We start from the raw sequence: 14,672 nt of genomic DNA on the forward strand, positions 1-14,672 counted from the left end.
AATCAACTCCACATTACAGTAAAGGAAGGATTTAACTATTTTGTATCCACATTATTGTAAGATAGTCTCAAGCAAGAATCAGCTCTCTGCTTATAGAGGCTAGAATAGGGTGGATGCTCTAATAGAGGTCACTATGTCACATCTGTCCTTTTCTTCTTCTCCTGGCTGTTAGTTCTCCATGAAATCAATTTTTAAAATAAGCATTTTTCTAGAGAAAAATATGCATGAAGGTTAAGATTGTGATAGATTAGAACAAGAGGCTAGGGAGTCTTAAATAGCCATGTAACAAATCTTGGAGACAGCAACTGTCTTAGATAAATGGATAAATCATGGGAGATAGGGAACAACTCAAATTTTAGAAGAAAACGAGACATGCTTAAAGAAATTCTACCAGGAACTTAAAATTAATTAATTTATAACTTACTCTTCAGTGCCAAAATTATATTTCTTTCAGCTCTTGATACAGCCATCACGTGCCTCAGTCCTCTGATACACACATTACTGGAATACTAGAGGGGCATGAGCTATAGTCCCTGACGTTGTCAGGCAGGGTAATAACCGACACAGGTAACGCCAAGCCCTGATTCAAGACTTGTGGCCAATGAATCCTCAGCATCCCTCCTACTAGGAGATGGGCTACATACTAGGATGGATAAGGAGCAGCTTATTGACTCTCCCATTCCCCCAATCCTGGCAGTACCTCCTCTGTGGTAGGGGAAGGGACAAAAGATGGAGCTAACAGCAATAAGCCCATGGGCACTACAATCCTTCAACATTAACTGTGGGAAAGGACACCAGAACAATACAGTTTGGAGGAAAAATACCAAGATGTGTAATGTGCAGTTTTCCGCTTCCACACAGTTTTCCCAAGTACTGTAAGTCTCCCTTTTCACACATAGCACTCTCTTTCCTCTTTCTTCTTCTTGCTCATCTTGATGCCAAGCAGCCACCAAGGACTAAAAAGGTGTTTATCTTCCTATTATGGAAGAAGGTGGTCACAAGTTGTTCCTAGTTCTAAAGCAAAACAAAATCGACCACAGCTTTCTAAAAGTCTGTCCAGCAAACATGCATTTTCTACGATTGAGGTTGGAGACAGTTTCAGAAGGTAAAACATTTAGCGCTTAAACTCCCCAAATCTACACCATCTTCTTGTTAGGTTGAATCAGCAGACTCAAAACATTACTTACCCCAGTGGTATCTCCAACCCAGGACAAGGATACTGAGCCACTGAGATCATCAAACACATGCTACAAGGGAAAAAAAACCTCAATTTAGAAATGACATCTCCTCTTCAATCTTTGACTTCTTTAAATAATACAGAACACTATTACTTTCAAAGTAATTATGTTTATAATTATAAGGGGACATGGATTCCTGGAACAAAATTTGGAAGAGATAGTATTTAACCACTTAACCTGAATTACAGATAAATTGGAAATTTTAATTCTCTCTCATACAAAGTAAGCCAAGCAGATGAGTTTTCTTCACTGCACCAGATGGGGAGATGGGATAATCTATTTGCTTTCTCCAACGGAACTAAATATAAAGATATAGAAAGTATTCTTAGGATATTTTAAAACAAGAGATCACAGCCCACAATAACAGATATAACTGTAACCCAATCAGCATAGTTAAAATTTTTCTAAGCAGCCTTCACAGTACAGCTGAATAGCTAATGGCTGGATTCCTTCTGCTTCTAGGCTAACTCACCCAAAATGACAAGGAACAGGAGCAAGAGTAAATGCCCTTGTTTCACCTTTTTATTTAATAATAACAACAACAATAATAGTATTAATAATAATAGAACCACCTTAATAGAGATGTGGTGAGAGTGAGGAGACAAAAACGGGAAAGCTGGTATATTATATCCAAAATATGGTAATCATATTGAAATGTAGCTATAACAATTATTATTATTATTTTTTTAATAACAATTATTGTAGGTGCTTTTGAGTTTTGGTTTTCAAATACTTTCTTCTCTATTTTTAAGATAATATACATCAATTATAGAAAATGTGGACAATAATAGATATAATAAAGAAAATATAAATCATTAATAATTCTATCACACAGAGATATTCAAGGTTAACATTATGTGTATAATCTACTAGTCTCTATCACTTTTTTAACTGATAAAGAAATAACACCAAAAAGGCAGCATTAGCACTTGGTAAAAATTTCTTACTATATATATAGAAATGTATACAGTAAGAAGTAAAGATCCTTCCTCTTTCCTGCCACAGCCCCACCACCCAGAGTGGTTAGTAGTTTAGTATATATTTCTACTAAATGTTGATGATTATGCTTTTCTTTTTTGAAGACATATATTATTAAGATTTAAAAAATCTTAAATATGTCCTGCCTTTCTAAATATGAGCAGTTCCTTAGGAGCTGAGGATATAATTTTATAGTCACGGTATGCCCTGTGCCTACCATGATATTTTGCATGCTCAATAAACATTTGCTGAAAATGATTATACAGCCTTCCCAAACCACAAAGTTGATCTCAAAATAGAACATGTCCATAAGCAGCTGGTGGGATTCCAGCTGCTTGGTCACTCAAGTCACTATTCCCAACAGACAAGTCTGAAGAAACAGAATTCAAAACACTAACTGTTTTGCTTATCTTTTAATTTTCTTTTGTGGTCCTCCTAAATGGGCCACTGAATTCACCTATACTATTTCCTCCTGTACTGTAAGTACCTTTGAGGTCGACAGAATCTCTTGTACAATCTCTGTAAATAGTACAATCAGTGCCACACAGACGGCTTGCTCAGTAAGTGCTGATTAACTCTCAAACGCTCAGAGCTTCTCACAGCCACTGCAGGACAGAAAGGCTATTCATACATGTAAGCTGGCCAAGCATCTGAGAAAAAGTAGGTCTGCTAGAGACATCTGGAACCAGAAGCTTAAAAACTGACACAGCAGCGTCTTGTAAGATGCCACACAGAGCAAGACAGCATGTTCTCTTGAGTGAGGATACAGTGTCTGAAATTATATCAATGAGCTCCTTAAGGAGAGCAGGAATATCCAGAGGTTCCACAAACACCAGATAGATCACATGGGCTAACAGTTATCTAAACAGAGGTTATCTTTCCAAGAAAGGTTCTGGGCACAAGAGCTGACTAGGATAAAAGAAAAATCCCATCCCTGGAGCTCTGGCTAGCTTGATCAAGCTTTCACTTTTCAGTCAATGCTCTACACACCTGACGCAATCAGCAGACACTGAAATTACTCACATCTTCCTACTGCTCAGTCACAGAAAGAGGATTATTAGATGACACTAGCAACCCTCAAATTAACCCAAACAAATCAAAGGATAGCTGACCTCATTCATCATCCATAGTGCCTTTGGGAAAATGTAGGTGAAATTCATGAATTACAATTGTGGTCTTCTGCTACCCTTAACCTTCCCTTCCCTTCCCAACAACCAATTAAATTTTACTTTTGAAAACACACAAACTCACTGAAAAACTCATCCATCTAGAGAAAAAAGCAATTAATTTTTTATATTTCAGTTTTTACCACTCTTATACTAGAGAATGTAGAAGAGAAAAATGAAATCAGATCTAACAACAGACCAAAGCTCAGGTAAAAAGAAAAGGTCATATGGAAAGGAGACAAATCCAGGAGAGTGGGGAACCGAGACCCCAGATACAATCCTACCCCTTCAATGGGAGGATTACAGATGTCCAGGAAAAGGGTGGACAACCTGGTCATAGTTAGGAGACAGAATTTATGAATGTCAGCAAAAGGCCATTAATTCTAACGCCTGATTATTTATGGTGTTTAACACAATGTACATCACTCTACATTATGGTAGTATCTTAGATATTTCAAAACGTGTATTACTTTTAACTATAGCAACAAGAATCTTGTCTGCCTCCCTCACTAGACCTGAAGCCCATCTGGTGCAGGGACCAAGCCTATTCATTCTGGCAACTAATATATAGCAATAGCACATGGAAGACAATAAATATTGAATTCATTTCTTAGAAGAACTACTTGCAAAGCTCTGAAAAGGAGGATAATGAAGTGAAAAGATAAGGCCAGATCCACTTAATTTCCCCAAGGCAGAAATGAGTATGAAATGTAGAAGTTCTATTCTGAGAGGACTTCAGCTTCTGGCCAAGATGGAGTAACATGGATCAGATTTACCTTCCCACCTGAAACAACTAAAAAAGCATAGAATATATAAAACAACAGTCTTCAAGACATTGGACTTCTGGCAATGAAGGACAATGATCCCTGAGAGAGAAGAAGCAAACGAGGGCCTATATCTGCCCTAGCTTACTGTCTGGAGATAATTTTCAGGCCACGGTACAAAGAAGAGGAGCCCAGGAAGAGCCCAGAGGTCTTCCTCACTTGAAGAGATGAGCTGATAGTCTGAGGAGGCCAAAGAGGCTGGAGTTCAGAGTTTAGTGTATGAAAGAGGAAAGAGCTACAAAGAAAGAGAACAGTGGAGATCTATATATGGGGGCTCCCTAACCACTCTGCCAAGTGTTCATCTGAGTACTAATCATCACATGAATGTGAGGAAACTACCTGAGGCCAAGGAAAAACATACCTGAAAAAATTGAAGGAAACAATATCTGTGCATCACACAGGACCAGAAACAATTCCTGTTCCCCAAAATCACAGGAGAAAACAACATATTTCACAAGGATTTGGACAGAATACTCAGAAAAGTTTTACCTTGGTAATGAAGAAAAATTAATCCTAGACTAAATGCTTTACTAGCCTTGCCTAAAAAGCTTAAAAACAAGACCAAAAGGGATCAAACTATTGTCAAGTAACCTAACTACGTCCCAAAACAAAGTTCAAGAATATTTACAGGTATATTAAAATATGCAGCACCCAAGAGGATAAAATTCACCACGTCTAACAGTCAATAAAAAATAACCAGGGAGGGAAGAGATATGGGAACATATGTATATGTATAACTGATCCACTTTGTTATAAAGTAGAAACTAACACACCACTGTAAAGCAATTATACTCCAATAAAGATGTTAAAAAAATCAGGAAAAAAAACAGGCATGCAAAGAAGAAAACAAGACCCATAATGAAGAGAAAAATCAATCAAACTGACCTGGAAATAACACAGATAATAAGATTAAGGACATTAAAACAGTTATAACTATACTCCATATGTTCATTCAAGAAGTTAGAGAAAAAACTAACACAACAGTGTAAAGCAATTATATTCCAATATAAAAGAAAAGAAGTTATAGACTGAGCAAAGATAAGCATTAAATAAAGATACAGACGATATTAAAAAAAGGCTCAAACTGGACTTCTAGAGATGAGAATTACAACATCTGAGATGAAAATTACACTGGATAGGATTAACAGGAAATTAGACATTGTAGAAGAGAAGATTAACAAACTGGAAGACACTCCCAGTGGAAACTATCCAAAGAGAAACACAAAAAAAGACACACACAAAAAATTAAGAGAGCATCATTGAGCTACAGAACTTCAAGCAACTACACACATATATATATATATACATATATATGTGTATATGTACACACACAAACACACACATATACTTGGAGTCTCTGGAAGATGTGGAGGGTGGAAATAGAAAAAAAGTTGAAGAAACAATAGCCACAGTTTTCCCAAATTTCATGAAAAATACAAACTCAGAGATCCAAGAAGCTCACAAACCCCAAGCTCAAGAAACACAATGAAAACTACACCAGGGCACATCATATTCAAATTGTTTAAAATCAGTGATAGATAAAAATCTAAAAAGAATCCAGAAGAAAAAATGATTATTACATCCAGAGGAACAAAGAATCATAGTAGATTTCTCTCCAGAAACAATGCAAGCCAGTGTATCAACATCTTTAAAGAATAGGGAAAAAACCTGTAAAGACAGAATTCTATAACCAGTGAAAATACCTTTTAAAAATGCAGGTTCTGGAGGAGCTTCAAGATGGTCAAAGAGTAAGACACGGAGATCACCTTCCTCCCAACAAAGACATCAGAAATACATCTCCATGTGGAACAACTCCTACAGAACACCTACTGAACACTGGCAGAAGACCTCAGACCTCCTAAAAGGCAAGAAACTCCCCATGTACCTCGGTAGGGTAAAAGAAAAAAGAAAATACAGAGATAAAGAATAGGGACGGGACCTGCACCAGTGGGAGGGAGCTGTGAAGGAGGAAAGGTTTCCACATACTAGGAAGGCCCTTCGCGGGTGGAGACTGTGGGTGGCAGAGGGGGGAAGCTTCGGAGCCACGGAGGAGAGCTCAGCAACAGGGGTGTGGAGGACAAAGCAGAGAGATTCCCGCACAGAGGATTGGTGCCGACCAGCACTCACCAGCCCCAGAGGCTTCTCTGCTCACCCGCAGGGATGGGTGGGGGTTGGGAGCTGAGGCTCGGGCTTATGTCGGATCCCAGGGAGAGAACTGGGGTTGGCTGCATGAACACAGCCTGAAGGGGCCTAGTGCGCCACAGCTAGCCGGGAGGGAGTCTGGGAAAATGTCTGGAGCTGCTGAAGAGACAAGAGACTTTTACTTGCCTCTTTGTTTCCTGGTGTGTGAAGAGAGGGGATTAAGAGTGCTGCCTAAAGGAGCTCCAGAGACGGGCATGAGTCGCGGGTATCAGCGTGGACCCCAGAGACGGGCATGAGATGCTAAGGCTGCTACTGCAGCCACTAAGAGGCCTGTGTGCAAGCACAGCTCACTACCCACACCTCCCCTCCCGGGAGCCTGTGCAGCCTGCCACTGCCAGGGTCCCGTGATCCAGGGACAACTTCCCAGGGAGAATGCACAGCATGCCTCAGGCTGGTGCAACGTCATGCCAGCCTCTGCCGCCGCAGGCTCGCCCTGCATCCGTACCCCTCCCATCCCCTGGCCTAAGTGAGCCAGAGCCCCCGAACCAGCTGCTCCTTTAACCCCGTCCTGTCTGAGCGAAGAACAGACGCCCTCAGGTGACCTACACGCACAGGCGGGTCCAAATCCAAAGCTGAACCCCAGGAGCTGTGTGAATAAACAAGAGAAAGGGAAATTTCTCCCAGCAGCCTCAGGAGCAGCGGATTAAATCTCCACAATCAACTTGATGTACCCTGCATCTGTGCAATACCTGAAGAGACAACGAATCATCCCAAATTGAGGAGGTGGACATTGGGAGCAAAGATATATGTCTATTTTTCCCTTTTTCTCTTTTTGTGAGTATGTATGTGTATGCTTCTGTGTATGATTTTTGTCTGTATAGCTTTGCTTTTACCATTTATCCTAGGGTTCTGTCTGTCCGGTTTTTTGTTTTTGTTTTTTTTACTTAAAAAAATTTTTTTTCTTAATAATTATTTTACTTTATTTTATCTTCTTTCTTTCTTTCTTTCTTTTCTCTCTTTTATTCTGAGTCGTGTGGAGGACAGGCTTTTGGTGCTCCAGCCAGGCGTCAGGGCTGTACCACTGAGGTGGGAGAGCCAAGTTCAGGACACTGATCCACAAGAGACCTCCCAGCTCCATATAATATCAAACAGTGAAAATCTCCCAGAGATCTCCATCTCAACGCCAAGACCCAGGTCCACTCAACAACCAGCAAGCTCCAGTGCTGGACACCCTATACCAAACAACTAGCAAGATAGGAACACAACCCCATCCATTAGCACAGAGGCTGCCTAAAATCATAAGGCCACAGACATCCCAGAACACACCACCAGACATGGACCTGCCCACTAGAAAGACAAGATCCAGCCTCATCCACCAGAACACAGACACTAGTCCCTTCCACCAGGAAGCCTACACAACCCACTGAACCAACCTTAGCCACTGGGGACAGACACCAAAAACAATGGAAACTACAAACCTGCAGCCTGTGAAAAGAAGACCCCAAATACAGTAAGTTAAGCAAATGAGAAGACAGAGAAACACACAGCAGATGAAGGAGCAAGGCTAAAACCCACCAGACCTAACACACGAAGAGGAAATAGGCAGTCTACCTGAAAAAGAATTCAGAATAATGATAGTAAAGATGATCCAAAATCTTGGAAATAAAATGGAGAAAATACAGGAAACGTTTAACAAGAATCTATAAGAATTAAAGAGCAAAAAAACAGAGATGAACAATACAATAAATGAAATTAAAAATACTCTAGAAGGAATCAATAGCAGAATAACTGAGGCAGAAGAATGGATAAGTGACCTGCAAGATAAAATAGTGGAAATAACTACTGCAGAGCAGAATAAAAAAAAAAAGAATGAAAAGAATTGAGGACAGTCTCAGAGACCTCTGGGACAACGCTAAATGCATCAGCATTTGAATTATAGGGGTCCCAGAAGAAGAAGAGAAAAAGAAAGGGACTGAGAAAATATTTGAAGAGATTATAGTTGAAAACTTCCCTAATATGGGAAAGGAAATAGTTAATCAAGTCCAGGAAGCACAGAGAGTCCCATACAGGATACATCCAAGGAGAAACATGCCAAGACACATATTAATCAAACTATCAAAAATTAAATACAGAGAAAAAATATTTAAAGCAGCAAGGGAAAACAATAAATAACACACAAGGGAATCCCCATAAGATTAACAGCTGATCTTTCAGCAGAAACTCTACAAGCCAGAAGGGAGTGTCAGGGCGTACTTAAAGTGATGAAAGGGAAAAACCTACAACCAAGATTACTTTACCCAGCAAGTATCTCATTCAGATTCGATGGAGAAATTAAAAGCTTTACAGACAAGCAAAAGCTAAGAGAATTCAGCACCACCAAACCAGCTCTACAACAAATGCTAAAGGGACTTCTCTAGACAGGAAAACACAAGAGAAGGAAAAGACCTACTATAACAAAACCAAAACAATTAAGAAAATGGTAATAGGAACATACATACTGATAATTACCTTAAAAGTAAATGGATTAAATGCTCCAACCAAAAGACATAGACTGGCTGAATGGATTCAAAAACAAGACCCATATATATGCTGTCTACAAGTGACCCACTTCAGACCTAGGGACACATACAGACTGAAAGTGAGGGGATGGAAAAAGATATTCCATGCAAATGCAAATCAAAAGAAAGCTGGAGTAGCAATTCTCATATCAGACAAAATAGACTTTAAAACAAAGACTACTACAAGAGACAAAGAAGGACACTACATAATGATCAAGGGATCAATCCAAGAAGAAGATATAACAATTGTAAATATTTATGCACCCAACATAGGAGCACCTCAATACGTAAGGCAAATACTAAGAGCCATAAAAGGGGAAATCGACAGTAACACAATCATAGTAGGGGACTTTAACACCCCACTTTCACCAATGGACAGATCATCCAAAATGAAAATAAATAAGGAAACACAAGCTTTAAATGATACATTACACAAGATGGGCTTAATTGATATTTATAGGACATTCCATCCAAAAACAACAGAATACACATTCTTCTCAAGTGCTCATGGAACATTCTCCAGGACAGATCATATCTTGGGTCACAAATCAAGCCTTGGTAAATTTAAGAAAACTGAAATCGTATCAAGTATCTTTTCCGACCACAATGCTATGAGACTAGATATCAATTACAGGAAAAATTCTGTAAGAAATACAAACACATGGAGGCTAAACAACACACTACTTAATAACCAAGATATCACTGAAGATATTGAAGAGGAAATACAAAAATACCTAGAAACAAATGACAATGAAAACACGATGACCTAAAACCTATGGGATGCAGCAGAAGCAGTTCCAAGAAGGAAGTTTACAGCTATACAATCCTACCTTAAGAAACAAGAAACATCCGAAATAAACAACCTAACCTTACACCTAAAGCAATTAGAAAAAGGAAAAACAAAAAAACCCCAAAGTTAGCAGAAGGAAGGAAATCATGAAGAACAGATAAGAAATAAATGAAAAAGAAATGAAGGAAACGATAGCAAAGATCAATAAAACTAAAAGCTGGTTCTTTGAGAAGATAAACAAAATTGATAAACCATTAGCCAGACTCATCAAGAAAAAAAGGGAGAAGACTCAAATCAATAGAATTAGAAATGAAAAAGGAGATGTAACAACTGACACTGCAGAAATACAAAGGATCATGAGAGATTACTAGAAGCAACTATATGCCAATATAATGGACAACCTGGAAAAAATGGACAAATTCTTAAAAATGCACAACTTTCTGAGACTGAACGGGGAAGAAACAGAAAATATGAACAGACCAATCACAAGCACTGAAACTGAAAATGTGATTAAAAATCTTCCAAGAAACAAAAGCCCAGGACCAAATGGCTTCACAGGCGAATTCTATCAAACATTTAGAGAAGAGCTAACACTATCCTTCTCAAACTCTTCCAAAATATAGCAGAGGGAGGAACACTCCCAAACTCATACTACGAGGCCACCATCACTCTAATACCAAAACCAGACAAAGATGTCACAAAGAAAGAAAACTACAGGCCAACATCACTGATGAACACAGATGCAAAAATCCTCAACAAAATACTAGCAAACAGAACCCAACAGCACAGTAAAAGGATCATACACTATGATAAAGTGGGGTTTATCCCAGGAATGCAAGGATTCTTCAATATACGCAAATCAATCAATGTGATACACCATATTAACAAATTGAAGGAGAAAAACCATATGATCATCTCAATAGATGCAGAGAAAGCTTTTGACAAAATTCAACACCCATTTATGATAAAAACCCTCCAGAAAGTAGGCATAGAGGGAACTTTCCTCAACATAATAAAGGCCATATATGACAAACCCACAGCCAGCATTGTTCTCAATGGTGAAAAACTGAAACCATTTCCACTAAGATCAGGAACAAGACAAGGTTGCCCACTCTCACCACTATCATTCAACATAGTTTTGGAAGTCCTAGCCACAGTAATCGGAGAAGAAAAAGAAATAAAAGGAATCCAAATAGGAAAAGAAGAAGTAAAGCTGTCACTGTTTGCAGATGACATGATACTATACATACAGACTCCTAAAGATGCTACCAGAAAACTACTAGAGCTAATCAATGAATTTGGTAAACTAGCAGGATACAAAATTAATGCACAGAAATCTCTGGCATTCCTATACACTAATGATGAAAAATCTGAAAGTGAAATTAAGAAAACACTCCCATTTACCATTGAAACAAAAAGAAAAAAATATCTAAGAATAAACCTACCCAAGGAGACAAAAGACATGTATGCAGAAAATTATAAGACACTGATGAAAGAAATTAAAGATGATACAAATAGATGGAGAGATATACCATGTTCTTGGATTGGAAGAATCAACACTGTGAAAATGACTCTACTACCCAAAGCAATCTACAGATTCAATGCAAGCCCTATCAAACTACCACTGGCATTGTTCACAGAATTAGAACAAAAAATTGCACAATTTGTATGGAAACACAAAATACCCTGAATAGCCAAAGCAATCTTGAGAAAGAAAAACGGAGCTGGAGGAATCAGGCTCCCTGACTTCAGACTATACTACAAAGCTATAGTAATCAAGACAGTATCGTACTGGCACAAAAACAGAAATATAGATCAATGGAACAGGATAGAAAGCCCAGAAATAAACCCACGCACATATGGTCACCTTATCTTTGATAAAGGATGCAAGAATATACAGTGGAGAAAAGACAGCCTCTTCAATAAGTGGTGCTGGGAAAACTGGACAGCTACATGTAAAAGAATGAAATTAGAACACTCCTTAACACCATACACAAAAATAAACTCGAAATGGATTAAAGACCTAAATGTAAGGCCAGACACCATCAAACTCTTAGAGGAAAACATAGGCAGAACACTCTATGACATAAATCACAGCAAGATCCTTTTGGATACACCTCCTAGAGAATGGAAATAAAACCAAAAATAAACAAATGGGACCTAATGAAACTTACAAGCTTTTGCACAGCAAAGGAAACCATAAACAAGATGAAAAGACAACCCTCAGAATAGGAGAAAATATTTGCAAATGAAGCAACTGACAAAGGATTAAACTCCAAAACATACAAGCAACTCATGCAGCTCAATATCAAAAAAACAAACAACCCTATCCAAAAATGGGCAGAAGACCTAAATAGACATTTCTCCAAAGAAGATATAAAGATTGCCAACAAACACATGAACGAATGCTCAACATCATAAATCATTAGAGAAATGCAAATCAAAACTACAATGAGATATTATCTCACACCAGTCAGAATGGCCATCATCAAAAAATCTACAAACAATAAATGCTGGAGAGGGTGTGGAGGAAAGGGAACCCTCTTGCACTGTTGGTGGGAATGTAACTTGATACAGCCACTATGGAGAACAGTATGGAGGTTCCTTAAAAAACTACAAATAGAACTACCATATGACCCAGCAATCCCACTACTGGGCATATACTGAGAAAACTATAATTTAAAAAAAGTCATGTACCAAAATGTTCATTGCAGCTCTATTTACAATAGCCAGGATGTGGAAGCAACCTAAGTGTCCATCAAAAGATGAATGGATAAAGAAGATGTGGCTCATATATACAATGGAATATTACTCAGCCATAAAAAGGAACAAAACTGAGTTATTTGTAGTGAGGTGGATGGACCTAGAGACTGTCATTCACAGGGATGTAAGTCATAAAGAGAAAAACAAATACCATATGCTAACACATATATACGGAAACTAAAAAAAAAAAAGGTCAGAAGAACCTAAGGGCAAGACGGGAATAAAGATGCAGACGTACTAGAGGATGCACTTGAGGATACGGGGAGGGAGAAGGGTAAGCTGGGACAAAGTGAGAGAGTGGCATGGACATATATACACTACCGAATGTAAAATAGATAGCTAGTGGGAAGCAGCCGCATAGCACAGGGATATCAGCTTGGTGCTTTGTGACCACCTAGAGGGGTGGGATAGGGAGGGTCGGAGGGAGGGAGATGCAAGAGGGAAGAGATATGGGGACATATGTATATGTATAACTGATTCACTTTGTTATAAAGCAGAAACTGACACACCATTGTAAAGTAATTATACTCTAATAAAGATGTGAAAAAAAATAAAAAATAAAAATAAAAATGATTGTAGTTGCCAACTGCATAACTCTCTGAATGTATGAAAAGTCAATAAATTTTACACATTAAAAAAATGCAGGTTTTAAAGAAAAAGGTTCTGTTCTGAACTTGTCCATCACTCCTCAGAATTATATGGTGGGTTTTTCTTTTCTTTTCTTTTTTAAATTTTATTGTAGTATAGTTGACTTACAATGTTGTGTTTAATTTCTGCTGTACAGCAAAGTGACTCAGTTATACATATTGGGTTGGTCAAAAAGTTAGTTTGGGTTTTTCCTTAACATTTTATAGAAAAAACCCAATGAACTTTTTGGCCAACCCCAATATACATATTCTTTTCCATTATGGTTTATCACAGGATATTGAATATAGTTCCCTGTGCTATACAGTAGAACCTTGTTGTTTATCCATTCTATATACAATAGTTTGCGTCTGCTAATCCCCAAATCCCAATCCTTCCCTCACACACATACACCCTACCACTGGGAACCAGTCTGTTCTCTGTATCTGTGAGTCTGTTTTTGTTTTGTACTTATGTTCATTTGTGTCCTATTTTAGATTCCACATATAAGTGATATAATATGGTATTTGTCTTTCTCTTTCTGATTTACTTCTCTCAGTATGGTAATCTCTAGGGCCATCCATGTCATTGCAAATGGCATTACAGTATTTCATTATTTTTTACGGCTGAGTAATATTCCATTGTGTACATACATCTTTATCTATTCACCTGTCGATGGACATTTAGGTTGTTTCTATGTCTTGGGTATTGTTAATAGCGCTGCATGAACATAGAGGAGTGCATGTATCTTTTAGAATTATAGTTTTGTCTGTGTATACGTCCAGGAGTGGGATTGCTGGACCATATGGCAAACTCTATTTTTAGTTTTCTGAGGAATCTCCATACTGTTTTCCATAGTGGCTGCACCAATTTACATTCCCACATTGTGGGTGTTTCTTTGAGATAGCCACAAGAGAGAGACTATACCAATGCAAAAGATCTGAAAGACAGCTGAAATCCCATTTTTCCATGTAAAACCAACCACTCTAGTTCCTAATTATCAGAGCTTGAATAACCTCTTCTTAGGTATTATTCTCACAGCACTTATTGATGTTGCTTGTACTATAACTATTTACATATTTGGCTACCTCTCAAATCATGTTAGGAATTCTCAGATGGCAAACAGTATGATCTGGTATTTCCTGTCAGGCCTAGCACAAGGTCTTATAGATAGTAAGTTCTCCAAGAGCATCTCTGTAAAAGTGTATTCCCAAACCCCTGCTACCAAAATTGATCTGTGTGTAATCTCCCCTCTACCATGGTTACCACCATTTCAGTAAATACTAGCCAAGTAGGGTTTCTTCCTATGCCCTTACTGCCAGCCACAACATTGTTAAACACTAGTATGTGTTCTTGGGTGTTCACACATACAATAGTGACCTTACTCCTCTTCTTCACTGTAGTTACCATCAATTCCATGTAGTCAAAAATTGATAAACACATCAAAGTGTTTAGAGGCAATGGCCAGGAGTAGACTATACAGAAGAGAAATTCAAATATTTGAGTATGAAGAAATAAAAGTGTGTCCACTAAGATTTAAGCAGGGCTGACAGAGGTGGGAGCAGTTGGGAGCAATAGCAAGGTATGGT

General features: G+C 38.3%; 1 protein-coding gene across 4 annotated transcripts in view; it reads right to left on the reverse strand.

Annotated features, from left to right (window-relative positions):
- SORT1 (sortilin 1) overlaps window positions 1–14,672 on the reverse strand; it is a 73,959-nt gene that overhangs the window by 44,127 nt on the left and 15,160 nt on the right. For all 4 annotated transcript variants that reach the window (XM_059042179.2, XM_059042100.2, XM_059042008.2 and 1 more), the window contains exon 2: window positions 1,188–1,247. In XM_059042179.2, coding sequence (XP_058898162.1) covers window positions 1,188–1,247 — 60 coding nt within the window. The remainder of the gene's footprint in view (window positions 1–1,187; window positions 1,248–14,672) is intronic.

This window comes from Kogia breviceps, chromosome 1 (genome assembly GCF_026419965.1).
Source record: "Kogia breviceps isolate mKogBre1 chromosome 1, mKogBre1 haplotype 1, whole genome shotgun sequence".
Taxonomy (NCBI): Eukaryota; Metazoa; Chordata; class Mammalia; order Artiodactyla; family Physeteridae; genus Kogia; species Kogia breviceps.